Here is a 27658-nt window from a genome sequence, read left to right on the forward strand (position 1 = left end):
GCCTCGATCGTGATCGAGGCCAAAGTTCTCATTCCCAGGACCCGGGGTTTTAAAAAAGAAACGGCATTTGTGCCGATTTCAAAAGACCCGCGCTAGGGGCCATTTAACACGGAACGGGTGTGCAAGCCCCGGATTCGCTTGTGTGAGATTCGGGGTGAGTAGGAACTTCACGTGATTGAATCGGTTTCAAAACCGATTTTTTTGTAATGTGAATGGGCCCTAGGATTCCATATCAATGAGCCGTGGCAGTTAAAGTAGTGTAAGACTGGATTATTTCTACAGTGTGGATGCAGCCAACAACAACAACACTATTAAAACCTAAGTTAAAACAGCATATTTAAACCATTTAAAAAGCAAAAACCATCATTGTTATCCTCATTTCCTACAGGGAAAGGAGAATATGTGAAACAGTCAGACCTTATCAGATGGGGGAGATCAGGCAAATTCGGGGGTTTAAACAGCGATTATCCCATGCAAAATGCAATATCGTGATTAAGATTTTCACACACATCGCTATTAAACAGCCAATAAACAGCAACAAATCATCCATGGTGAAATCCTGAAAATGACTTGTTGCTATTTATTGCCTGTTTATTGTCTGTTTAATAGCGACGTGTGTGAAAATCTTAATTGTGATATTGCGTTTTGCATGGGATAATCGCTGTTTAAACTCTCGATTCTCTCCCGATTTTCCCCGTGTGATAAAGTCCTAAGTGTTGTTGTTAATTCCAACAAAAAGTAGACCCACTGAATCAATTGGTTGATACACCATTCTGCTAGTGACTCCCTCAAAGGATACTGGCCAGTATTTTTGCATCAAAACAGAGGATGGAGAGATCATTTGCTACATTGACCTTCACAGAAAATAAATGGGACTATGCAAAAAGAAAAAGTTTTTGCTCATAGCCCCCAAATCTTAACAGGGATTTTGCAGGCTCTTCTCTGAGCGGATCAGGCCCCTGGTTTGCTGATTCTGCCTCCTAGTTGCTTCCACTCTTTTTCTGTCTTATCTGCTAGATTGCTTCCAAAAAGAGGCCGATTCCAGTATCAAATATCGCCAGGCTAACAACTTTGACTTCAGAAGGAGGCTTAATGCGGCATTGATTTGTCCCCGAGGAACAGAAAGAAAAACATGCAAATGTTGCTTTTAAAAATTATTATGGCTACTTTTATTCTTGCTGCAATGAGAGGTTGCATCCTGTGCCATTATTAAAGCAAGGATGGGAATGGGGTGGCCCTCCAAATGCCATTGGATTGCAAGTCCCAGCATTCCTGACTACTGGTAATCCTGGCAAGGGATGCTGGGAGTCATTGCAACTCAGTGGCATCTGGAAGGACACACAATTCCCACACTTGCGTTAGAGGCACAAATGAAGCAATGAGGAGAATGAAACACAAAGTAGGATTGATATGTGTGTCAGGGATACATATGCTAACTTCCCACCTGCATTTTTATTTATATTGATATTATTTATTTACAATTTCAAAAACAAGTACAGACAAATTCTTCTTTATCATTGTGCTCTGCTAAATTAACTGATCATAACTTCCTACTCTTAAACCTTTTATATAGCAACGTATGTTCTTGCTTGGATCATCTCAAAGAGCTAAACAGTGTTCATTTTGCTATCCTCATATTTTTATCTAATTTTAGATTACAGGTTGAGTCTTCATTATCTGAAATGCTTGGAATCAGAAAGCAAAGGGTCACTATCTCAACCACTCATGTGGACAATTTCGGAGTATTTTGGATTCCGGAATTTCAGATGAGGGATGTTGTTGTGTACCTTGAAGTCATTTTTTACTTACGGCAATCCTAAAATGAACCTATAATGGGGTTTTCTTGGCCAGATCTGTTCAGAGTAGGTTTGCCACTGCCTTATACTCAATCTATATTATAAAACTGATAGGAAGAGAATTGGTTCCTTGAAAAGCTGGAAAAAAGTTCTATGGATACTGTGGAGTGCCAAAAAGACAAATCAATGGTCTGAAAACAATTCAATTCTAAATTCCCCCTAAAAGCAAATATGACTAAACCGAGACTGTCAATTGGATTGTTACTACAGTGGTACCCCGGGATACGAAAGCACCGCCTTACGAAATTTCCGGGTTACGAAAAAAATCAATAGGAAAAAACTGTTCCGGGTTACGAAGGTTATTTCGGGTTACGAAAATTTTTTTGGTGCTTTTCGGCGCTATTTCGCACGAAATCGCGGCTTTTCCCCATTAGCGCCTATGGCTTTTTCGGCTTACGAAGGATTTCAGGTTACGAACGCGGCGGCGGAACGAATTATTTTCGTAACCCGGGGTACCACTGTACTTGGGGTTATAATTCCTAGAATCAGAGGATTCAGAGAGATGTAGTCCAAAATTCTCATTAGAAGCAAAGATGACTAAACTGACGTTCCTGTATTTCCGGGATATCATGAACTGACATGACTTAGGAAAAGGTGACAATGCTTGCTAAAGTGGAAAGAAAAGAAGTAGGCTGAACTACAGCTGGATTGGCTCCATCAAGAAAGCCATAGCTGCCCTGAATTTGCAAGACCTCATGAGTCTGATGACCAGGGCACTTGGAGGTCTCCCATTCATAGGGTCACCATACGTCAACAACATTGTTGTTATTTGCTGTCAAGGCAAAATCGAAAAAAGTAACTTCCCTACACTCTGGAAGGGGCTTGTAGCAAAGTGTGGAAGAGCAGTCTTTGCTTGCAAAAGTTCCAAGGTTCAATCTCTGGCATTTCTAATAAAGGAAAGGAAAAAGATCAGGTAGCAAATGATGGGAGAAATGCTGTGAGACCCATTGCTGGTCAGTGTAAAGAATCTCAGACAGTATCAATGGCAGAGTGGTCTAGTGGTTTGAGTGTCGGACTAAAGAAATTATCACACACAGAAGGGATAAGGACAAGATTGCTCCCTGTCCTTATCCCACCATTAACCCATCCGTGACTGTGATAACTCAAAAGGCTTTCAAATTGTAGCGCTGATCCCACCATTAACCTGTCATTAAAGCATCATTCCAATAAAGCAAACTTCCATTAATGCAAAATGCTGGCCAATGTTGCCGTCATTCACGCTTCCTGGAAATATTGGAGCATGTCCAAAGAAGGGCCATCAAAATGGTGAAGGGTCTAGAAACCATGCCTTATGAGGAAAGACTTAGGAAGCTGGGTATGTTTAGCCTGGAGAAGAGAAGGTTAAGAGGTGACATGATGATAGCCCTGTTTAAATATTTGAAGGGATGTCATACTGGGGATGGAGCAAGCTTGTTTCCTGCTGCTCCAGAGAATAGGACCCGAAACAATAGATGGAAGCTACAGGAAAAGAGGTTCCACCTAAATGTTAGAAAGAACTTCCTAAAAGTAAGAGCTGTTCAAGATGGGAACACACTCCCTTGGAGAGTGATGGAGTCTCTTTCCTTGGAGGTCTTTAAACAGAGGTTGGATGGCCATTTGTCAGGGATGCTTTGACTGAGAGTTCCTGCATGGCAGAAGGTTGGACTGGATGGCCCTTGTGGTCTCTTCCAACTCCACGATTCTATGATTCTAACCTACCATGAGAGTTTTTTTTGGCAAGATTTGTTTAGAGGGAGTTTGCATTTGCCATCCTCTGAAGCTGAGAGAGTGTGACTTGCCCAAGGTAATCTAATAGGTTTCCATGGCCAGTCTAATCCAACACTCAAATCACTTTGCCACACTAGCTCTCTGCATTTTAACTGTATTGCATCATAATTTGTAAATCTTCTTGATTTCTAGTTTTGGCAGGGTGACCAGACATCCTCCTTTTTACAGGACCAGTCCTCCATTTCAACCTTCTGTCCAGGAGAAATTCCAAAATGTCCTCCATTTTGAGCATGACCAATAAGCATGAATTTACATTTATAGGAGTGTTTCAAGTTTTGCTTTGGTCATGTCCTACATCTTCCTCAGATGTCCGACACTTTGCGGTGCCTTGTCCTCCTTTGTGGCAAAGACATCTGCTCACCCTGAGTTTTGGACTATAAATAAAGTGAATAATTGCCATCACCATTTTTGCAGGAACAACAGAGACAAGAAGGTTTTTAAAGAATACAGGACCAGCAAAATTCAGCTCCAGAGTATCCTAAAACCCACAATGTGCAAAGCCATTCTGCCCTGTGTCGCTCTCTGTAGATTGGTGAAGGATTTGGAAAGTTGCTAGGAACAGATGGTCAAGCTTGGAAGGGAGGGCGAACGGGAAGAGACTTCTGCTTCAGTAGATTCAGCGGTTAACTCAGGTGGATAATCCCTCAAGCAGAATGATCTGGGACAAAACGTAGCCTAGGCTGCTGCAGTTGTCCTCAACCCACCTGTCCAAGCCCCAAAGAAATCACAGCATCGCAGAGTTGGAAGGGACGCAAGGGTCAGTTAGTCCAACCCCCTGCCATGCAGGAATGCACTGCCAAAGAGGTGACCATCTAACATCTGCTTGAAAACCTTTAATGAAGAAGAGTCTGCTGTCCTCCAAGGGAGTCTATTGTGCCAGCCACAGATGCTGGCGAAACATCAGGAATAAACTCTTCTAGAAAATGGCCACATAGCCAAAAAACCCACAATGCTGTGATTTCCTAAGGAGTGTAGCGTGGCTTTGGCGTGGCTTCGGCATCTTAGAACACATGCAGTATTTAAACAGCATACCCAAAGCAGCTTTATTTTGGCCTGTCCGTTCCTTCATCAGCTTTTCATAGGACTTGGTATTTAGACCATTGCCATCTTGGTTAGGATGGATGATGATGATGATGATGATGATGATGATGATGATGATGATGATGACGACGACATACTTATATCCCAGTCCCCCCTCCCCGCTAAATTTGGATCGCAAAGTGGCTTACAGTTTACAATTAAATTACAATTAAGAACATACAAAAGTAAACATTAAAATAGAATTAAACTGATACAGTACTAAAACCCCTTCTCTGGACACGTTCCAGCTTATCAATATTCTTCTCAAACTGTAGTGCCCTAAACTGGATAAAAAGGCTGATGTTATTGTGTGCCTTCAAGACATTTCTGACTTACGGTGACCTAGGGCAAACCTATTGAGGTATTTTCTTAGCAGAATTTCCTCAGAGGAGCATTGCCCTTGCCTTCATCTCAGGCTGAGAGAGTGTGACTTGCCAAAAGTCACCCAGTGAGTCTCTGTGGCTAAGCAGGAACTTGAACCCTGGTCTCTATGTGTCCTAGTCCAACACACTCAAACCACGACACCATGCTGGGTCTCTAACAACAACAACAACAACAACAATGCAGTGGGTCCTCTGCTGAGGTTTTGTTCCAGGATCCCTGATGGATACCAAAATCTGGGGATACACCAGTCCCATTATATACAGTAGCATCGTAAAATGATGTCCCTTATATACAATGGCAAAATGAAGGTTTGCTTTTTGGAATACTGTATATATATTTTCAATATGTTGATGTTTGAATCTGTGTCTAAAGAATCCAAAGGGATGACTGTGATGATGATGATGGTTTTATTTATTTATTTATATTAAATAAATAAATCATCATCATCATCATCATCATCATCTCCCCAAGGCTCGAGGTATGGTACAATTTAATCTAGGTTCTACTGGAGGCAATACTGAAGATGAAGCCTGACTAAAGCAGAATCACATAGTACTACAACTTCCCTCATTCTGGAGATTATAGTTCTATCCATCCCTTCCAAGTACTGTAGACTGCAGAGATGGGGCTGCAGAGGGTGAGAGCCATTTGATCCTGAATGGGCCACCAATGCTCTGAGATAAGTCTGGCTTTATTAGCTCCTAATGTGGTTTGTCCCTCATCCCGTCCCATCTTCTGATTTAAGTAGTAAACTACCTGGAAGGCTTTGCCAAAAGAGCAGTAGGGAAATGCAGAGGATGCGATACTGCAATGCTTTTTTAAACACTGGGCTGCATTTAAAGGCACTTCAGGATCTGCAACCCGAGAGGGATGCGACGACCAGAGTGTCAGCAACTTGAGAACATCTTATTGATTTTGCATCAAGAGTGTCAGGTTATGGATGGAAAGAATAGGAGAAAATATTAGAGGAAAGGTTGAGAAGCATGATTTCTGAGTGTCGAGAAATCCTGACGAGAAGAACCTAGACTGACAGCAAAAACTTTGCAGTTCAAGACTTATTCTGCTCAAAAGTCACACATGGTTGTTTTGCACAGAAAGCAGTGTTTTCTGTGCTGGCAAAGTTCATACTAAAGTCCGGAGCAGACTCAACACAGCAAAAGGTGCAGCTTGGGGTCAAACCTTAAGGTGTGCCCAGAGATTTTAATATAATGTAATGTAATACTTGCTAATTAGCTTACTTGCTGTTCACCGCTATGATCTTTGGAATAGCGGTATATAAATAAAACAATTAATTAATTAATTAATTAATATATTTTAAATGTTTAATATTTTTAACTTTATAAATAATATAATTTTTAAAATCATTTGTTTTTAAATAAGCCGCCTTGAATCCCATTTTGGAAGAAAGGTGAGCTATAAATCTAATAATAAATAAATACTGTAAATAAATATTTTATTTATTCTTGTTAGCCCCTTGTGTCCTTATACCAGGAGAAAAGAGGGATATAAAATAAACAAATAAGTAAATAAAATGGGAGACACCAGTCCCTGATGCCCTGCAGCCATCCAGTTTCCTAAGCAGAGAGTGGCAAAGTTACCTTTTTTTTGGACTACAACTCCTCCCCATGTTGGCAGGGGGATTCTGGAAGGTGTAGTCCAAAAGAGTAACTGTGATAAGTTTCACACTGAATGCAGTCAGGCTTCCATCCAGGATGATGATCATCATCTTGCTTTCCCCTCAGTATAAGACTCATTATACAGTATATTTTATTAAACACACACTCACACACACATATACAAACACACACATTTACACTATATAAGGCAATTAAATAATACTGTATTAGTTATTAGTTAATATAAATAATACAGTATAATAAATTCATTACATAATACTAATTAAATATAATAAAGCAATTAAAATAATATTAACAATAAACCCTCATTGTATGCAACCATAAGTCAATAGGTGACTTGAACACACACACACACACACACACACACACACACACACACATTAACAATTTACTCTCATTATTAACTTTTATTACAATCATCATAGTTATCTTTACTTATAGTACAGATTTTTTTTGGGGGGGGGGGTTGGGGGTGGGTTGGCACGATTGATTCAAAGGGGGCTTGCTTTTGCTTCCTTGTGAGGCTGAGAGAGTGTGGCTTGCTTGAGGTCACCCTGTGAGTTTCCATGGCCAAACAGGTGTTCAAACCCTGGTCTCCAGAGTCATAGTCTAATATTCAAACTACTGCACAATGGTGGCTCTCTAAAAATAACTTATGGCAATCCTATCATAAGGCTTTCTTGGCAAGATTTTTCCCCAAGAGGTTTGCCTTTGCCTTCCTCTGAGACTGAGAGAGTGGAACTTGCCCAAGGTCACCCAGTGGGTTTTTATGACCAACCCTCTTCCAACCCAGAATCTTAGGGTACATCTACACTGTAGAAATAACACAGTCTGACACCATGTTAACTGCCAAGGCTCCATCCTACAGAACCCTAGGAGCTGTAGTTTTATGAGGCATTGGCACACTTTGGAAAGAGCAGGCAAAAGATCTTGTAAAACTACAAATCCCACAATTCCATAGGATGGAGCTTGAGCACTTAAGGTGGTATCCGATGCACCCATAGTCCAACACTCAGAGCCCTCCATCATGATAGCTCCTACAGCATAACTACAATACAGAAATACACAACCAGACTCAGCTAGGATAACAGAGGGATCTGTGGTTCTTCTAGATCAGTTTCCTCCAGATCACTGGCTCCCAATCCTGGGTCTACCTGGTATTTTGGACTTCAGTGCCCAGTTTGGCCAAAAGTCAGGGATTCTGCAAAAAGATGAAGTCCAAAACATCTGGAGGACCAAAGTTTGGGAATCACTGCTCTAGATTTTCCAGACTGACATGGCTATGGAGCTTATCACCCTGGGGCTAATTTTGGCCTTAAAGAGAGATTAAAGTGCATTTAAAACATTCCGCAAATAAAGCGAAAATGACGAGTAATTGCGCAAGTGATGATCACATGCAATTGTGCAAATAAAGTGATGACGGAAATGCATTGTCGCTGAAATCCTGAAAGTAAAAAGATACGCGCCAATGCTGCTTTGTGACTACTTTAACGGTGGGTTTTGTGCAATGTCATGTCAAATCGTTTCGAATAATTGCGCGATTTTTCAAGGATATTAATGAGATAAACTTCCAATGATAAACTCATAGTCTTTGAATACAACCATCATGGGATTGACAGCCACAATCTCCGGTTCTGAAAAATGTCACGAAGGACCTTGCAAAGTACCCCAAAACCCAGAGAGGACCATACCCGTAAACCCAAATACTTCCTTACAACTCAAAGTAACCCAAGGCAAGAACTGGGGCAGTCGGAGATCTGCCCCATCAAAGAGATAGGCTGCCCCTGCAACTTATTTATTTCAATGTATTCATTTATTTCAATGTATTTATTTCCAACCCACCCCAACCATTTCCACCTCGGCTCACTTACTCTGCCTCCAAAGCCAGCCGCATTTCAAGAGGGCCATTTCTGCAGAGATTCCTTTTCCTTCGAGGAAGTCTCTCCGGACGGCAGAACTTCAGAAAAGAAAAGACGGACAGGCATTAGATGGGCATTAGGAGAATATTAAACTGAGATCCATCCTGTCATCAGCTGTGCTTCCCAGCTCTTTCCTGCCACCAAACAACTTGTTTTGGCTGTTAGGAATTTTCCAAACTCAGACATCAATTGGGGTCATTGGATTTCTAAATATAGGCACATGTCTGCATTAAACCAGATCTTTCTTCTTGTAAAAAAATAAAATGACCCTCTCGAATTATCTCTGTTATGTAAATTGCATACGGAGGAGAGTGTGTTAGCTTCTCTCTGTGGGATTTAGAGATTAGCATCCTCTGATTCTATGTTTAACTGAAGCCATCTAGAAGGTACCTGAACCAGAGCTCGCTTGAAAAGGTTCCCTAAAGATTCCCATTCGATCTGCTGAATGATGGCAAAACACCCATTTGGGGTCATGGCTTCAAAGGCCTGTCATCCTGCCTATCAATGCAACCAGACTCATAAGAAAGAAGATTCATTTTAAAAGTCCAGGAGGAGTAAAACACTCATCCTGCCATAGTCAAACAATTCTGCTTGGAGGTTATTCCAGTCATCTCAGGAATTACACAACTGGACATCACACCTTGTCCAAGTCTTTTATCGCTTTCACTCTTTTTGAATGTAAACAGAAATGTGAAACATAAAACACTAATCCATTTTGTTTATGGCAGCAAACAGGGTTGATGATGCTAAAAAGGGAAAACTGGTAATTTCTCATCATCATCATCATCATCATCATCATCATCATCATCATCATCATATTTATTTGTATCATGTTCTTTTCCCAGAACTGGGACCCAGAGTGGCTTCACAACATTAAAAACAGTACAATGAAAAACATAGCAAAAAGGTCCATAGCAAACTGGTGCCATCGTGTATGAGAGGTACTGTTAATGGAAAAGTTGGTGACAAGATTGAAAGCTTTTAAAAGACGAGACATTTCATAAACCTTTCGAAGAGACCTGGTTCCCTTTCCTGGAACTGTGTGAAGAACAGCACCAAATGTCCGAACCCACTTGGGTTTCTGGAAGGACGTTATACAAGAAGTTTTAGAAAGGTATCATACTCCAAGACAGTCATAGTAGACTTTTAATTTCTCTTTCTAACTTTTATTTAGGCCTTTGAAACACAGCTTCTGTGGTTTGTTTTGCTGTGTTGTTGTTTGTTGGTGGCATTGCTGAGTTTGTTCTTATTTAATTCATGTATGTTGTCCTGATTGATCTTCTACAATAAAATTGCTTTACAAAAGCAAAACAAACCCCCCACCCGCCGCTCCAACATATAAATAAAGCAACAGCGTTTGGAAACGTACAATTGTGCTAATTTGCACAGATGTATACACTCAGCGTGAGGCTGGGAATTAGCAGAATTGCAGTCATGACAGATAATGCAATAATAGGCGATGATGCCTCATGCTCAGGTGTCACCGAGGGATTTGGGTCACTCAGGATTGAATGGACAGAGTGGGATTTGCCAGATAAAAAAGGGAAAGAAATGCATAGGAACACGAATCATTGGACAAATCGGGGTGCATGAGACCTTCAGTCTATCGCCTCTCTTTTTAATCTGTGTTAAGCCAAGGTAAAGCATGCAAATAAACACAAGTGGCAAAACATTGAAAAACCAAGGCTTGCAATCCTATGCACTTTCTGTGAGCGGCAGCCCTATTACTTAACTCAGCGGGGCCTCCATCCAAGTACCTAAACACAGTATACAGAACCACCTGCTTAGATAATAGTTGCAGGGGAGGGCAACCTTTGGAGAAGGAGAAAGCCCAAACCTGAGATGGATTTAAAAGGAAAATATATCTTTTTTAAAAAATGGATTTTGCAAAGTGTGGTAACAAAGAAAGAAAAATAAACAGCAGAAAGAAAAAAGGAGAGGAAGAAGAAGATATGAACATAGGCTAGCCATATATGTTCGTGTTGTTGTTGCTGTCTGCCTTCAAGTCATTTCTGACTTACAGCAATCTTAAACCAAAACTATCCCAGAGTTTTCTGAGGCTGAGAGTGTGTGACTTACCCAAGCTGGCCAAAACACAGTGAACTCATGAAGTTTGTGGTTTGCAAAATGCACATCCGTGAGTAACTAAAGCAATGAGATCTTCTGGCTGCTGGATAACAGAGAATTCTTATCTTCCCCATCTTGGAGTAAAAATCTTTTGGCAACATTAAGAGTAAAGAGGATTGAACCATGTGGACTCTTAGTTAAATTCCATGTCTTAAGGGTACAAGAAAAAGGAAAGATCTTAAGATCTTAACATTTATACCTATAGCTGTTTATGTAACTACCTCCTAGAGCAACAGGGGAAATTTCAGTTATATGCTAAACTTAGAAACTTGTATTTTTATTTTTATTTTTTAGCAGGATGACAGCAGAGGTAATGAAATAAACTGGCATATAAAATGCCACACCATACTCTCAGTGTTGTCTGATTTTGAAAGTTAGGTAGGTGCAGGCCTGATTTATATTTGGATGAGAGGCCACCAGGAAATTCCCAGGTTGGAGCTGGGGAAAAATCCTGCCTCTCGATCCATGGCTGCCAGACTCTGGGACCAAAAGGTTTGACTCCGGTTAAGGTAGCTTCCTATATTCCTGACACTATGGGCTAATGCCAGTGTTAATCCAAATGAGAGTAGACCTACTGAAATTAAGAGGACTTGTCTCCACTGATACAAGTGGACTTTAGTTTGGACCACTGGGGGACCTTAGGTAAGTCACACTCTCTCAGCCTCAGAGAATGGCAATGGCAAACCTGCTCCGAAGAAAACCCAATGATAGGTTCAGTTTCAGGCAGCCATAAATCAGAAACGACTTGAAGGCACACAAAAATGAACAACAAACAACTGTGTATTTAGCCCTTAGTATTACATCCTCACGTCCTTTGTTTTGGAGCTGCTAAAAACCACACAACTTTCTGTTTGCTCTGTAGACATATCTGAAAGTCCCCATCTTTCTGTCCATGCTCAGATTAAATAAATACAGGTATCAAAAATCTGTTGGGTGGATTCCACCCCCCAGCCCCCCAAAGTCTCTGAAGCTGGAGAGATGTGACGTTCCCTTGTTAACCAGCTTCCATGCCTTAGCTGTTGCGGTGGCTCATCGTTTTTTAACTTCACCAAGCTTTCTCAGAAAGAGGAAATGGAGGTTTTCCAGCTGAGTTACGTCACAATCATAAAAAGATGGAAACGAACAGAAGAGTTCTGTGAGACCTTTAAGACCAAGCAATTCGTTTGAAGAGGTGTTCTGTGAGATCGTGAAGAGGAAACAAGTCATTTGAAGAGGTGTTCTGAGACACCTTTAAGACTAACCAATTCATCTGACAGTTTCTAGACCTTCTGTTTGATTGTGAGTTCCTGCATGGCAAGGGGTTGGACTGGATGACCCTTGTGGCCTCTTCCAACTCTGTGATTGTATGATTGGAAAGGGGTTGGTTTAGCCTAAATATCCAGGCATCTCTAAGCAAATGTCAGGCCCTTGTTATCCACTGGGGTTTGGTTCTAGGACCCTCCGTGGATGACAAAATATGTGGATGCTCAAGTCCCATTAAATATAATGGCATAGCAAAATGGTGGCCCTTATATCAAATAGAAAAACAAGGTTTGCTATTTGGGATTTATACTTTTAAAAAATATTTTCAAGCTGTGAGTGCTTGAATCCATGGATAAAAAAATCCGTGGATAAGGAGGGCCAACTGTACAGTACATCCCACTTTGGAGAAAGTTAGCTCTGCTGAAGGAAGGGTCTTTCCTTGACCAAGAGATGTTCATCTTGGGTTATACAACAGTGACACATAACTGTAATGAAAACCAGGCTAGGAACAGCCATTCACCTGGTTTCATAGGTGTATATTCAGAGGCTGGCTATTAAGAGGCAAAGATATATGCACTGTGCTAAGGAGATCTCTGTTTAACCCCCTAAGAACAGGGTGACATTTAAAACTATAGCTCAATCCAACTATTTCAAACCTGCCCATAAAGTCTCCCTTCTTTTCCACCTCTTTTTCTCCTTCAAAGAAAACGTTGTCAAGGGCAGGTCACCTGCATTTAAAAACTGACTGTGCAAAAAGCATCCCCCAGCAAAACCATCCTCTTTTCTATCCTGCCAAAACCCATAGCAATGAGGTGTAGGGAGGGAAGGGGATTTGCAAAATTAACAAACCAGGGATGCTCAGGTTTACAACCAGGGATGCTCAGATTGGCAAGAAGGGATGTTTAGATTCACAACGATAGATTCACAATGGAGATGTTCAGATTCACAACCGGAGATGTTCAGATTCGCAACCGGGGATGCTTAGATGTGAAACCAGGAATGCTCAGATTCGCAACCTGGGTTGCTAGGATTCTCAACCAGGAATGCTCAGATTCGCAACCAGGGATCCTCAGATTCGCAACTAGGGATGCTCAGATTTGCAACCAGGGATGCTAGGATTCGCAGTCAGGAATGTTAGGATTCACAACCAGGGATGCTAGGATTCTCAACCAGGGATGCTAGGATTTGCAACTAGGGATGCTAGGATTCTCAACCAGGGATGCTAGGACTCTCAACCAGGGACGCTAGGATTCACAACAAGGAATGCTCAGATTCGCAACTAGGGATGCTAGGATTCGCAACCAGGGATACCAGTATTCTCAAGTGGGGATCCTCAGATTCACAACCAAGGATGCTCAGATTTGCAACTAGGTATGCTAGGATTCTCAACCAGGAATGCTCAGATTCACAACCAGGGATCCTCAGATTTGCAATTTGGGATGCTCAGATTTGCAACCAGGGATGCTAGGATTCACAGTCAGGAATGCTAGGATTCACAACCAGGAATGCTAGGATTTGCAACCAGGGATAGTAGGATTAGAACCAGGGATGCTAGGATTCTCAACCAGGGATGCTAGGATTCACAACCAGGGATGCTCCGATCTGAACTCAGAGATGCTGAGACTTGCAACCGGGGGGTACTCGGATTCGCAAGGAGGGATGCTGGGATTTTCAACCAGCCCCTTTCCCATCCTGATGGGACCCATGGCAATGAAGGGGGGATAGAGACGAGGAAGATAGGTATTCCGTTTTGCAAGCAGAGATGCTGGGATTCGGAAGCAGGGATGCTGAGCTTGGCCGGGGCGCTGTCCTGGGGACCAAACCCTGGCTCCCTCCCTGCCTCCCTCCTCCTTGCCCCAGATGCCCAGGGCTCAGTTGCCTTACCTCGGGAGCCTTGGAGAGAGCGCAGAGCTGCCTTGCCAAGGACTGGCAAGCCGGGCACCTCCGACCCTCCTCCCTTGGCAGATGGGAAGCCTCCCTCCTCCTCCCTCCCTCCCTCCCTCTGGCCAGCTGCTTGCTCCCTGCAGCATCCTGGGAGTTGTAGTTTCCACACCTGCTTCTCTGGGCATCCGCCTGAGAAGGGCTCCAGTCCCAAGGATGCCCCAAAGGGAGCAAGAGGCTGGCACCTGGGTGCTCCTTTCCCTCCCTCCAAACTCCCAGGACTTGCATTTGGATGCCCATGCATCCCAGGGCAGGCAGCTGGGCTTCTTCCTGGGCAGCTTCAGCACAATGACACAAAAAGAATGCCATTGCAATGAATGTGTTGTTGTTGTGTACCTCCAAGTCCTTTTGGACTTATGGAGACCCTAAGCCTAAGGCAAATCTGTCTTGAGGTTTTCTTGGCAAGATTTCTTCAGAAGGGGTTTGCCTGAGGTTGAGAGAGTGTCACTTGCCCAAGGTCTCCATGGCCAAGCAGGGAATCAAACCAGGAAATAAAAACAATGCCATTAAAATTAACTTCTTCTTCTGTCCATCTGTCCACCCTCAGAGTGTGTGACTGTCATTTGTGTGTGTTTCTTTCTCTGTCATTTGTCTGGGCTGTCTATTTTTAGGGATGCTTTCTGTAAATCAGCAGCTGAAAAGAGGCTCCTGTGAGTGGCTTCCTGGACCCCCCTTTGGGCCAGAGGAGAAGAACAGGAGATGATCTGCCAAAACCAACACACACGCCCCAATCCAAAAGCAGCTCCCTCTTGTCAGCTTACATAGGGCCTTCTGAGATGCAGGGAAAGCCAGTGACTAACCTGAGAAACTAGGCAGACAAGGGCACTTCTTGCCAGAGTGAAAGCTATCAAGGTTTTCTGTCCCTTTAAAGGCTGTGCAGAAGAGGGGATTTCTGCAGGTATTGCTTGTCACGCCATCAGATAATATGCAACACCTGCTAAAGCTGCCTCTTCTATACAGAGGGCAAAATTGCCTCTTCTATAAAGTGGGCTCTTGGTATCTACTAGGGTTTGGATGCCAAAATCTATGGATGCACAAGTCCCATTAAATACAGTGCCACAGTAAAATTGTGCCCCTTATATAAAATAGCAAAATCAAGGTTTGCTTTTGGGAATTTATATCTTTTTGGAATAGTTTCAACCTGCAGATGCTTGAAAATCCGTAGATAAAAATCTATGGATATGGAGGGCTGGCTACATTACCATTATAGATGCCCACTCCAGTTTTCAGTATGGTAACCTTGCTTCCAACTACAGTGGTCCCTCCACATTCGCTGGGGTTAGGGGCAAAGGACCCCCTGGGAATGTGGAAAAAATGCAAACAAAAAAACCCCACTATTCTTTTTACCTAAGAGAACATCTCTCTAGGAATCTCCTGGTCCTCCAGTGCAACTCTATGATCAACATCTGCCAGATGCTGGAGGACCTATAAATGCCTAGAGAAGTGTTTTCTCTAGGAATTTCTAGGTTCTCCAGCGCAACTCTATGGTCAACTTCTGACACAGTTGCACTGGAGGACTTAGAGATTCTTAGAGATGACATATTAATGAAAACTGCAAACAATCAAATCCACAATGGTCAAACCACAAATGTGGAGGGCCAACTATATCCTGATTTGGCAGGGAAAGTCCCCATTAATCCCCATTAATGCTTTGTACTTTTAGGATATTGGATTTAGTATAGTCGATTATCAGAAGACCATGGCAAACCTCCCCTGAACAAATCTTGCCAAGAAAACTTCATGATAGATTTGCTAGGGTCACCTTAAGTTGGAAATGACTTGAAGGCACACAGTGTACAACACACAAGTATATTTGATTATCTGTACTGACTATTTTGTTTTATTCTGCATTGTGTGTGTGTGTTTATGTGTCTGGTTTTCCCCATTGTATTTTATATTACAGTGAGCCCTTAGTATCCACTGGAGTTTGGTTTCTGGATCCCCCATGGATACCAACATCTGTGGATGCTTGAGTCTCATTAAATACAATGGCACAGTAAAATGGTGTCCCTGATATAAAATGGCAAAATCAAGGTTTATTTTTTGGAATGCATGTATTACCTTAAATATTTTCAAGCCATGGATGCTTGAATTCGTGGATAACAAAATCTGAGGATACAGTGGGCTCACTGTATTGGAATAGTTATAAACAGTCTATTCTGTAACTGTTTGTAAAGTGCCGTGTACGTGGATGGTGCTATATAAATAAATAAATGATGATGATGATGATGATGATGATGATGATTCCACCTTCCCCTTTCATCCTTAGCTTATTTCCATTGTTGCAAATCAAGTTCAAAGTGCAAAAGTAGTTTTTACTCCATCAACTTGGAAGAGAGGAGAAGAGAAAGGGGTGATTCCTGTTCTTCCCAGGAGGCTCCGGCAAAAGCAAACTGCTGTAGTCTCTCCTGGCTTGTCTGTGCTTCCTCACTAGAAATTTTTACCATCTTGACCACCCTTTGATGTTACTTGGGCACGTTTGTCCCAGTTTTCTCCCGTGAAAGTTAGAAGATATGGAATGCACTCCGAAGGATATCACAGCCTGGTAATCTTTGCAAAACTGCGGAAGGAGCATCAGAGAAGCTTTTTTTAGCCCTGTTTTTAAATTTCCAATTGAGTTCCTTTTAGCTCTGGTTTATTTTATAGATATGTGTCCAGTTTTCTCCAGTGTGGGATGTGTGTGATGGAAAATCACAATTTACAAAGTCACAGGATCAAAACCCCTCCAAACCACAGGAAGCCTCTTAGCCTCCTTCTATAGATTCTTGAATACCTGAAATTAGATTTCATTTCAATTTGGGTAGCAACATAATTTGAGAACATAGGAAACTGCCTTGTACGGAGTCATCAGACTGTTGGCCTCGGTGGCTCCCTCCTTCCGCTTCTTCCGCCAACAGGTTATAACATTGTTGTGCCATCGGGCTTTTATAAACTGAATGAGATGGGGTTTTAATGATATATGATGCTTTTTAATGGTTTGTATACGTTGATAGGAAGAAAATCAACTCATTTCAAATGCGGTGCCAGAGAAGAGTTCTATGGATACCATGGACTGCTAAAAAGACAAACAAATGAGTTCTAGAGGAAATCAAGCCAGAACTGTCTTAGAAGCCAAGATGACTAAGTTGAGACTATTGTCCTTTGGCCATATCATGAGAAGACATGACTCACTAGGAAAGACAATAATGTTAGGTAAGGGTTTCCTTAGGCAAGGAATACTCCGTGGTGGTTTTGCAAGTTCTTTCCACTGAAACAGAACCGACACCGCCTGGTATTTGTTGATCGTCTCCCATTCAAATACTAACAGATTATACAATGCCAATAAAAAATGTCATGTCTAAAAAATGTGGAAATTATATGCAATTATATAATGAGGAAAATATATATGCAAACACTTTTCAAGGTAGTGCCATCATTTTGGGTTAAAATGAATCATTTGGGGTTAACAAATCAATTCGGAAGCTTATTCACACTGTCAACGATGTGGATCTTTCAGGAAAAGTCAGAAAGCAGACCCTGGTATCAAATATATTGGGTTACATTGTTGTTTTTTACCAGCCCCTCCCAAAAGTGTGTTGGGTGAGCAACAAGGATTCAACCTGGATTCATCCTGGGTTATTTTCGTAGTGTGAATGGGGCCTTAGTCTGACACATGTATCAATTGGATGACCAATTCGTCCATTGTACACTGGAGAAGAGAAGAAATGGACAAGGTGAGAATTAAAAATGGCAATAATACTTAGCGTAGCTAGGATATTGCAAATCTCAAACGAAGATCCAGGAAGGACTCATAATCCCGCGCTTTCTACAAACGCGTTGATGACTAAAAAGGCCAACCCGAGATAAACAAGTCCGGTTGCAGAAAGCACAGCAGATGTTTCCGGGTTGTGGTTCTTTCTGCGTTGTCGTTTCTCTTCGAGACTCGTTCGCCGTGAGCTTTCGAAAAAGACTGCAGCATCATGGATAGTGTGTCTCCATGCCTCCCGATGCGAGGCCAGGGCAGACCATTGTTGGTGATCAATTTGGCCGAGCCTGAGATGTTGTTTCAGGGAGCCCTTGTATCTCTTCTTTGGGGTGCCCCTCTTATGCTCTTGACCCATGGCGAGTTCACCGTAGAATACTGTACTATTTTTGGGAGGCGATAGTCCTTCATCCTAGAAACATGTCCTGCCCAGCGCAGCTGCGTCCTCAATAGCATGGCCTCAATGCTGGTGATCCCTGCTTGCTCAAGGACAGCAACATTTGTCACATAGTCAGTCCAATGTATATTTAGAATTGTGCGTAAACAGCGCTGATGAAAGCGTTCAAGGAGTCATAGGTGTTGGCGATAGGTGACCCATGTTTCAGACCCATAGAGGAGAATAGACAGTACAATGGCTCTATACACACTGATTTTTGTACTTCGCCTCAAGTGTTTGTTACTCCAGACTCTTTTGTGAAGCCTTTCAAATGCACTATATGCCTTTGCCAGTCTGTGATTGATCTCTTTATCAATCTTGGTGTTTGAGGAGATGATGCTTCCCAGGTAGGTGAACTGCTGGACGGACTTAAGCACAGTTGTGCCTATAGTGATGTGGGGATGGTAGTGTTCTTCCTGAGGTGCCGGCTGGTAGAGAACTTCCGTTTTCTTCAGGCTGACTTCCATTACAGTTATCATTACAGTTTCCAACACCATGCTTGCCTAAAACACCTTTCCAGGCTTCAAAGTTCTTTCCTACTCTGGCATTGAAGTCACCAAGGATAATGATTTTGTCTTCTGCAGGGACGTTTTGTATAAGGTGGAGTAGGTCTGAGTAGAATTTGTCTTTCTCCGCAGGGTCAGCTTGCATAGTTGGGGCATATATACTGAAGAGAACAACATGTGGAAGGCGTAAGGAGATAATGCGATCAGAGTGTCCTGTTGGCAAGGTTTTGAGTTTGGAGGCAATGGAGTTTTTGATCATAAAGCCTCCACCTGAAAGATGTTTTTCAGTTTTGGGTTTTCCAGACCAGTAGAGTGTGTAGCCGGCACCGTGTTCTTTAAGGCTGCCTTCCTCATGGAGACAAACTTCACTAACAGCAGCAATGTCGATGTTAAGTCGTGACAATTCATGGGCTATTAGAGCAGAACGATGCTCAGGACGTCCACTATCTGCAGAATCTTGCATGGTTCTGATGTTCCAGCATGCAAGCGTTAGTCTGTTTGCACCTTTGGAGGCTGGTGTGTGCCTTTGTCTTTGTTTGACCGCATCAGAAGATGCTCGTTGGCTGCGGCTCACCAACCAGGTTGTTGGGGATGAGCTTTCTTTAGGCCACCTTTTCTAGGCCCCTCTCCATATGGAGCAATCAGTGCTCTCCTTAAAAATGGCTGCTTGGTCATTCAGGATGCTGCCGAACTAGACTGTCATCCCCAGTCAGCCTCAAGCAACCAAAGTCCTGAACCGCCTGCATGCAGGGTTTGGTCTGCGGCTTCCAGTGCATCTTTACACCTGCCGTTTTGTCCCTCGCCTATCGCTACAGGGCTTTTTCAGAGATTGGATGTATCCTTGGAGCCTGTGCAATGGATTTTTCTGGTGGAGCACAGCGTGCACAGAACTGGCCCCACCCTTTAAACCAGAGGTTCGTCTGTTGAGGCCTTGACAAGCATGGACGGTGGCAGCGAGGTCCTCGAGTCGTAGGTTTGGTTAGAGTTTCCTTCTCTTAGATGGTTGACCTTACAGGGTTAGAAGAGCACCATCCGCCCGGGTTTGGGATTAGAGTTTTCCTTCTCCTAGGATGGTTGCCATAAGGCTAGAGAGCCCATCCTGCCCTTTGGTGCTCTTGATCAGACCCTTTGGTTGTGACTTGTCTGGCATGGGAGGCCCTGCCGGTGGCTATTATACCACCGCCAGCATAGCTCACAATTTCATTAGGGTGCGCAAGCCTCTCCCCCATGACAAGGGGGCGTCAAATAATATGTAAGTTAATCATCCACTGGAACATCAAAGCATGAATATTAAATATGAATGGCAAATACAAGATAATTACTTTTTTTTTTGCAAGAACTGCTCGTAATCCTCATTTAATTTTAATCTTCATGTCAGCTTTTTAAATCAATGCCAGTTCTGGGTATGAGAAATAGCAATCTGGATGTCATTAGACCAGGGAAGAGCTTTTGACTAAGCATCTTTGACTAACCATCATTTCCATCACATGCTGCAATCCAGTGTTTATTTTAGCATTTATCAAGTTGGCACCTATGTTTTGTGCATGTAAATTGATAGGGTCTACAGTATTTTTATGACACAATGCACACTTTTTGTCAGCTCATTTCCTGCCTTTGTCATGGCAGCCAGGAATGCTGAGAGTCAACATGAGATGAGTCACACATGCGTGGGACTCTTACCTTCTCAGGCATTAGCAATTGCTGAATTTGTGACACGTACTTGCAAAATGTAGTTAGACAAAATCGACACACAAGACACATATATGCATGCTCACTTTATCTCTCTCTGACACACACACACACACACACAGATCCAGTGTTGCTAGCATAAATAAAGGACAAAAATAGAAAATCCTCAATTATTCTCTTTGAGCGTCTGCATGTTCTTTTAACCATTTGATGCCAACCATTATCAGAGGATTATTGCAGCCAGTGTGGTTTAGTGGTTTGAGTGTTGGTCTATGACTCTGGAGATCAGGGTTCAACTCCCTATTCACATATGGAAACCCACTGAGTGAACCTGAGCGAGTCACATTCTCAGCCCCAGAAAACCCAAGATAGCTTCACCTTAGGGTCACCAAAAGTCATAAATAACTTGAAGGAACACAACAACAACAACAATTATCAGAGAGAGCAAACTGCACAGCTCTCCCAACACAGTCCTGGCAACCAGTCAAAGGTTGATTTCTATACATCAGATAGCAGACACCAATCAATGAACAAGCACAAGGACAGAGCAGCTTACAGTTCAGCACTCACTGTATATACTCAAGTATAAGTTTAGAAATTTTAGTCAAAAATATAATAACATATATAATAAAAAAGACCCCCAAAATCTGAGTCGACTTACCCACGGGTCAATGTAAGTGCTCTCACAAAAACTGTACCTTAACTCTCATAAAAATAGAAACCATCTCCTGGTGAAAAGCAAGAGTGGAGTCTCTCCTGGAAGCACTGGCCCCCCTCTACTCTTTCATCCATCTATCCTTCAGTGTGAACACAGTTATGCCTCCTGCAATTTTGTAAGTTTGTTGGCACTGTCTTCCTTTGCTTCATCCTTTAGAGCCTTTGTTATATGACCCTTATTCTCGTCTTATCCACGAGTTATATCAAAATCCATAATTTTGCCCCCCCCCCAAGCTGCACTCAACTTATACATGGGGTTGACTTATAGTTGAATATATATGATACTGGTAGTTTACGTAGTAAACAAAATCCTTATGTCCCAAACAGAGTTCATTCACAAGCTTCAGATCCAGCAAGAGAGTTTAGCAATATCCAAGTCAGGTAAACAGTGTCCAGAGTCAACAAACACAGTCCAGGTCAAGCACAGAGTTCAGGAACACAACAGGGAGCCAGGGAGTAGGTCAGATCATCTCTGACAATTCCTGGAGAGCATGGCTGGGAATGTACAGATCAGTTGCTCAATGCAGTTGCTACTTAATTCACTGCTTCTTCCTATAAATCCTGTGGGACCTCCTCAAGCCCTCCCTTTGCTGTCTCTACTCGGTAACGGTAGGTAGGGGTAAGTGGTCTTCTGTATCTGAATGGGTAGCAGGACTATCTGCCAGAGCTGGTCCTGAACTTTGGTCTGTCTCTGAGACTTGGCACTCTGGAAGCGCCTCCTTCTTTGGGTCAGCAGCAGGTCCCAGTATGCCCAGTCTCTGAGTCCCAGTGCATTTCTAGGTTCTAGAAGCAGATCACTGCACAGTCTATGTTTCAAAACATTATGAAGAACTTCCTGACAGTAAAGGACAGTGGAATATGCTGGTGCCTTGGAGTGTGGTGGAGTCTCCTTCTTTGGAGGTGTTTAAGCAAAGTCTGGATGGCACCGGCTGATATTTTCCTATGGAAGAATATTATTTATTCATTTTATGCATTTCTATTCCATGTTTTTCCTAATAATGGGACTCAAGGCATCTTACAAATTATTAAAACCAGTACAGATTAAAAAGCATACAAGGATATCAGTAATATTCCCAATCCACTCACTGCAGAGCAACTCTATATTTTACAGAAGCATGCCTTCTAATAACTGTATACAATTCAGGTTATCATACAACATATTTAAAAGATATGTCTGTGGGGGATCATAGAATCATAGAGCTGGAAGAGACCCCAAGGGCTATCCAGTCCAACCCCATTCTGCCATAAAGCAGACAGATGGCCATCCAGCCTCTGTTTAAAGACATCCAAAGCAGGAGACTCCACTATACTCCAAGGGATTGTGTTCCACTGTTGAACAGCTCTTACTGTCAGGAAGGTCTTCCTAATGTTGAGCAGGAATCACTTTTCCTCTAGTTTAAATCCATTACTCCAGGTCCTATTCTGTGGTGCAGCAGAAACAAGCTTGCTCCATCCTCAACATGACAACTTTTCAAATAGTCTCTCTAAACAGGGCTATCATATCACCTTTTAACCTTCTCTTCTCCAGGCTAAACATACCCAGCTCTTTAAGTCGGGCATCATAGGGCATAGTTTTCATACATATATAGAATGAGCCAGCATGATGTAGTGGTTTGGGTGTTGGACAATGACTCTGCAGACCAGAACAGGGTTTGAATCCTGGTAAATCTTGGGCAAGTCACACTCTCTCAGCTTCAGAGGATTGCAATGGCAAACTCCTTCTGAAGAAATGTGTCGAGAAAACCCTTCACGTTAGGGTCAACATAACGGAAATGACTTGATAGCACACAACAACGACAACAGCATGCATATATATATATATATATTGCTGCAGTTGTATGGCATATAAGAGGCCATTTACCCGACAGGAGTTTGTAAACACGCTCCCCCACTGAATGCTTATGTACCTTAGAAATGAACCCTCCAGTCGGATTATTTATAGTTAATCAAAACCTTGCTTGATAATAAAGCTGTTTAATAACCACTTGGCAACCCTTAAATACTTAAGCCCTCTATTCCGGCCAGTAGCCTTGCTATCTAAAGCTTCTCTCCCCACTCCCTGCTTCTTGTCGTGCAGCGCAGGGCTGGCGTTGGCAAGACAAATCATCAGAAGGAATTAGATTAACCCAGCGACATGCCAGTTGATGACAAGGGGGGGGGGGATATTGTGGCTGCAAGGAGGAGGGGCTGTTATCCCTTCCTAAACAATCCAGCCTTGTGCTATATATACAAATGCCTGGTTTGGCATTAAGCGCTGGCCCTGCTCCTCCTCATCCTTAAAATGAATCTCTAATAATGATCATAATTAATGTTGCTCCCACAGGCAAGGAAGACTGAAGTGTGAGTGGGAATTTTCATCCGCTCCAGGCGATCGGCTAAGTATTTGCTCAGAAGGCATCAGGGCAATGTATGTTTCTGCAGAGGAGTCTAATTATTCTCACATTTTCCCACTCCTTTGGCTGTTGCAAGATTTGCCAGTGGTCCAGTATCTCTGCAAACCTGACATTGGTTTTGTCTACAAGAATCCAATCCTACCAGATTTTCTCAGGTGTCAAAAGCCACAGTGGACCACTGGTTGGTTTGGGTTGGTTGCTGGAGAAAGAAACATCCTTTGAAAGAGAGAAGGCACTAAGTGTGTTCCTAGACAAAGATGTAATAAAGTCACCAAGAAATGGATTTATGGTTTTAAAAGCAATCACAAAGGGTTTAGAGCTTGGAAATGTTTTGTTAAAAATGCATTTGTTGCCCTGGTAATTTGTTAAATTGTTACACCTGTAATAAATTTGAGATAAAAAATTCCATAGCAGTAATAACAGAGGGCCCTCTGTAGCTGCTGGGCTTTGGCACCAAGACTGCCATGTATACCAAAATCTGTGGATGCTCAAGTCCCATTGTAGACAACGGGGTAGTCAAATGCTGTCCCTTATATAAAATGGCAAAATCAAGGTTTGTTTTTTGGAATTTAAAAATATGTATATATTTTCAAGCTGTGGGTAGATGAATCTATGGATGCCGAACAAGTGTATATGGAGGGCCAACAGCATTTTCTTAACAGTTCTTTTCGAACCTTTAATTATATTAGCATTATTAAATATCTTTCCCCTTGCATTTTAGGCACCCTTTAAACACATAACTTGAATGCACTGATGGGGATAAATCAGAATAAACAGGTGCAAGAGCACCTGTATGCAATACTTGCATACAATTTTTATTTTTATTTTATTTATTATACCATGCAACCAACATTTACTATACATTACATACATTTACATACATTTAAATACAAGATAACGTCACGTAACGTTGCATACAATTACATACATACAATTATGTACAAGAACAATACTTCCCATTCAGCTCTACATTTTAGATAAGTATAAAAACATATAACATAGATACTGCAACTTCCTACTACCCATATTTCCATTTATCCAATCTATACAGTTTTATCTTATTACTAATCTGTCTGCAATATCCATAATTTATTCTAAAAGTGTAAATCTTAATTCAATTAATGCACTATACCTTCCTTATTATATGCGTTCAGTAAACAAAAAATGTACACCTTTACTCAGTTCAAGACATTAGCAAATATTAATTTTCTCTTATAAATTTGTACCTTAAATCTTTTTTTTTTTTAACTTTAAGATTATGGCATCCTTCCAATATTTTTCTATGAAGTCATGAAATAAACACCAGTCCTTTAGTATGGACTCCTCAGTTTTCCCCTTCACCAAGCATGACATTTTGTCAGGTCCTGGCATTTCATAACATTTTATTAACCATTAAGAATACTGAGCTATTGTTGGGGTTGTCTCTGTCTTCCACTTCTGTGCAAACACTATCCTTGCACAAGTCAGTAAGTAGAAGAGTAACTTTCCATGGCTTTCCCCCCTGCTTCCCTGTCAATCCTTCCCAACAGATAAATCTCTGGTGCAAAAGATAGTTTTATATTGAGATCTAGTGTTAGAATTTTATGGATATCTAACCATTTATTATTGTTTTGCTTTAAGGATTTAAAGGACATAAGGCTTTTGATGTAGGGCCTGCGTACAATTTATTAGGCAAACCACCTCTGCCCAAACAGCACTGCTAGTCTAGTCATTTCTGGCATTTTTCTACATGTGAATATTTTCAAGCCCTGGATGGTTGAATCTGCAGATTAAAAAAATCTGTGGATACAAGGACAGTGTGAAGCTGAGAAATACCCAGAAAACCATGTGAGTCCCCTCTGCTCCAGCTATTAATTGGAGATAATAATAATAATAATATTTATTTCTATCCCACCTCTTCAACAAGATCGAGGACTTACATCAGTAAAAAAACATATAATACAATATAATAAATCCCACTGTACTCTCCCTCCTTAAAACAAATTGACATTACAATTATAACTTAATAATAACTATAGTAAAATACAGTTAAAATAATTAAAACAGTCACAAGAAGAAAAGGACATTGTGAGATAAGGTAAAGGCACATTGGGAGTAGAGGTGAGGATCGTGCAGTTTTGCAGATATTGGAGGCATCATCATCATCATCATCATCATCATCATCATCATCATCATCATCATCATCAATGTTTATTTATATAGCACCATAAATTTGCATGGCACTTTACAGGCATCATCAGAACAGCATGTAACCTGCAAATGGCATACAATCTAAAAGTCAGAGAATAAAAATAATACAAAATTAAGCAAGTTTTGCAGTTAACATACAAACTATAAAAACAACTACTACATATAATCAAATGTAACATTATAAAACAAGATTAAAATGCAGTTCCAAATGCTTTAGAGAACATGAAAGTCTTTAATTTGGATTTCAAACGATGTTCAGGGAGGCAGTTGCAGGGGTACGGTGCAGCATGTGAAAAATGGACACAGGGTCAGACACTCACGCAAACACATGTAAATAAAACACACACATCCCTACACCATTGTTAACTGAGGCTGCATCCACATTACACCAAAAATAACCCAGTTTGAGACCATTTTAACTGCTGTGGAGCAATGTTTCAGAGGTCTCAAATGCGAAGCAATTTTCAGAATTGTCGTTTTTGAGACATTTAGACTTCTCTGGCAGCTTGGCCATGAAACCCATTGGATGACTTGAGCAAGTCATTATCCCTCCACCTCAAGAAGGCATGGCAACTCTCTTGGACAATCTTGCACAAAAACAACAACCCAAAAACCCTCTGTACCATTTGCCTTAGGGTTGCCATAAGTCGCGAGGAATGAATTGGAGGCGCACATAACAACAAAGCAGCATTCTACAGGACTATGCACCTCTGCGCACGTCGGAAATGAATTGGAGGCGCCTCAACAAGAACAACAAAGCAGCATATACCAGGACTATGCAACCTCTGCGCAGAATGGAACCATTGGACAACAGCATGTCAATGACTAGGTGCCATTTCATGATGTTCAATGTGTAACTGTAATATGCAGTGTGCAACTGCAGTGTGCAGGGTGCAACCACAACAAGCGCTCCCTCAGCAGTCAGCAGAATACCTCCATGGCATAATGGTGAATAATTCACCCACAGGCATAGTGCCACTTATTCATGCATATGTCACTAATAGGATGAGAGCTTTTGTCTGAACTGCAGAGCCAGCAGGCGCCATCCTTCTCTGTCTGTCAGGCCTGTAATTTCCTTAATAAATACTATTACTTCAGACTGTCTTTGATAAGTGACGTCAAGCTTCCAGCTTCCACACAAAGCCCCCAGCCCAATGCAAAACACCTTTTAAAGACATTTCCTGGAAATGCTGTGGGCGTTCTGAACCTATGTCTCAAAAATGTTTTGGAAGGGACTGTCAGCTTTGTGTGCAAGCTGGAAGCTCAAGATTAGCAGCACACCGAAAAATACCCCAGCTCTCATCTTCAAAAGATCATAGAATCATAGAATAATAGAGCTGGAAGGGACCCCAAAGGTCATCCAACCTCATTCTGCCATGCAGGAATACACAACCAACGCCCTCCTGACAAATGGCCATCCAGCCTTTGTTTGAAAACCTCCAAAGAAGGAGACTCCACCAAAATCTCCAAGGAGTGTGTTCCACTGTTGAACAGCTCTTACTGTCAGAAATTTCTTCCTAATGTCGAGGTGGAATCTCTTTTCTTGCAGCTTGCATCCATTGTTCCAAGTCTTATTATCTGGAGCAGCGGAAAACAAGCTTGCTCCATCCTCAATATGACATCCCTTCAAGTATTTAAACAGGGCTACCATCTCATTCCTTAAGCTTCTTTTCTCCAGGCTAGACATACCCAGCTCCCCAAGTTACTCCTCATAGGACTTGGTGGTTTCTTAACCTTTCCCCATTTTGGTTGCCCTCCTCAGGACATGTTCCATCTTCTCAACACCCTTTTTGAATTGTGATGGCCAAATTGGACACAGGATTGTTCCAGGTGAGGCCTCTCCAAAGCAGAATAGAGTGGCATTATTACATCCCTTGATCTACACACTAGACTCCTATTGGTGCAGCTTAGAAGTTCACTACACTGTTCTTCTGAGCTTAACCTAATGTTAAATTCCATAGAATCATAGAATCATAGAGTTGGAAGAGACCACAAGGACCATCCAGTCCAACCTCTTGCCATACAGAAGCAT

The 27658-nt window shown here is 41.9% G+C and overlaps 2 protein-coding genes across 2 annotated transcripts in view; one reads left to right on the top strand and one right to left on the bottom strand.

The window, feature by feature from the left end:
• PLEKHB1 (pleckstrin homology domain containing B1) overlaps positions 1–13981 on the bottom strand; it is a 145765-nt gene extending 131784 nt beyond the window's left edge. The window contains exons 1-2 of the mRNA XM_042459632.1: positions 13897–13981; positions 8596–8681 (exon numbers count right to left, since the gene is read on the bottom strand). Of these exons, the coding sequence (XP_042315566.1) occupies positions 8596–8632 (37 nt within the window). The 5' untranslated portion in view covers positions 8633–8681; positions 13897–13981. The remainder of the gene's footprint in view (positions 1–8595; positions 8682–13896) is intronic.
• FAM168A (family with sequence similarity 168 member A) overlaps positions 1–27658 on the top strand; it is a 438953-nt gene that overhangs the window by 158699 nt on the left and 252596 nt on the right. The window lies entirely within an intron of this gene.

The sequence above is a fragment of the Sceloporus undulatus genome, chromosome 3 (genome assembly GCF_019175285.1).
Source record: "Sceloporus undulatus isolate JIND9_A2432 ecotype Alabama chromosome 3, SceUnd_v1.1, whole genome shotgun sequence".
NCBI lineage: Eukaryota > Metazoa > Chordata > Lepidosauria > Squamata > Phrynosomatidae > Sceloporus > Sceloporus undulatus.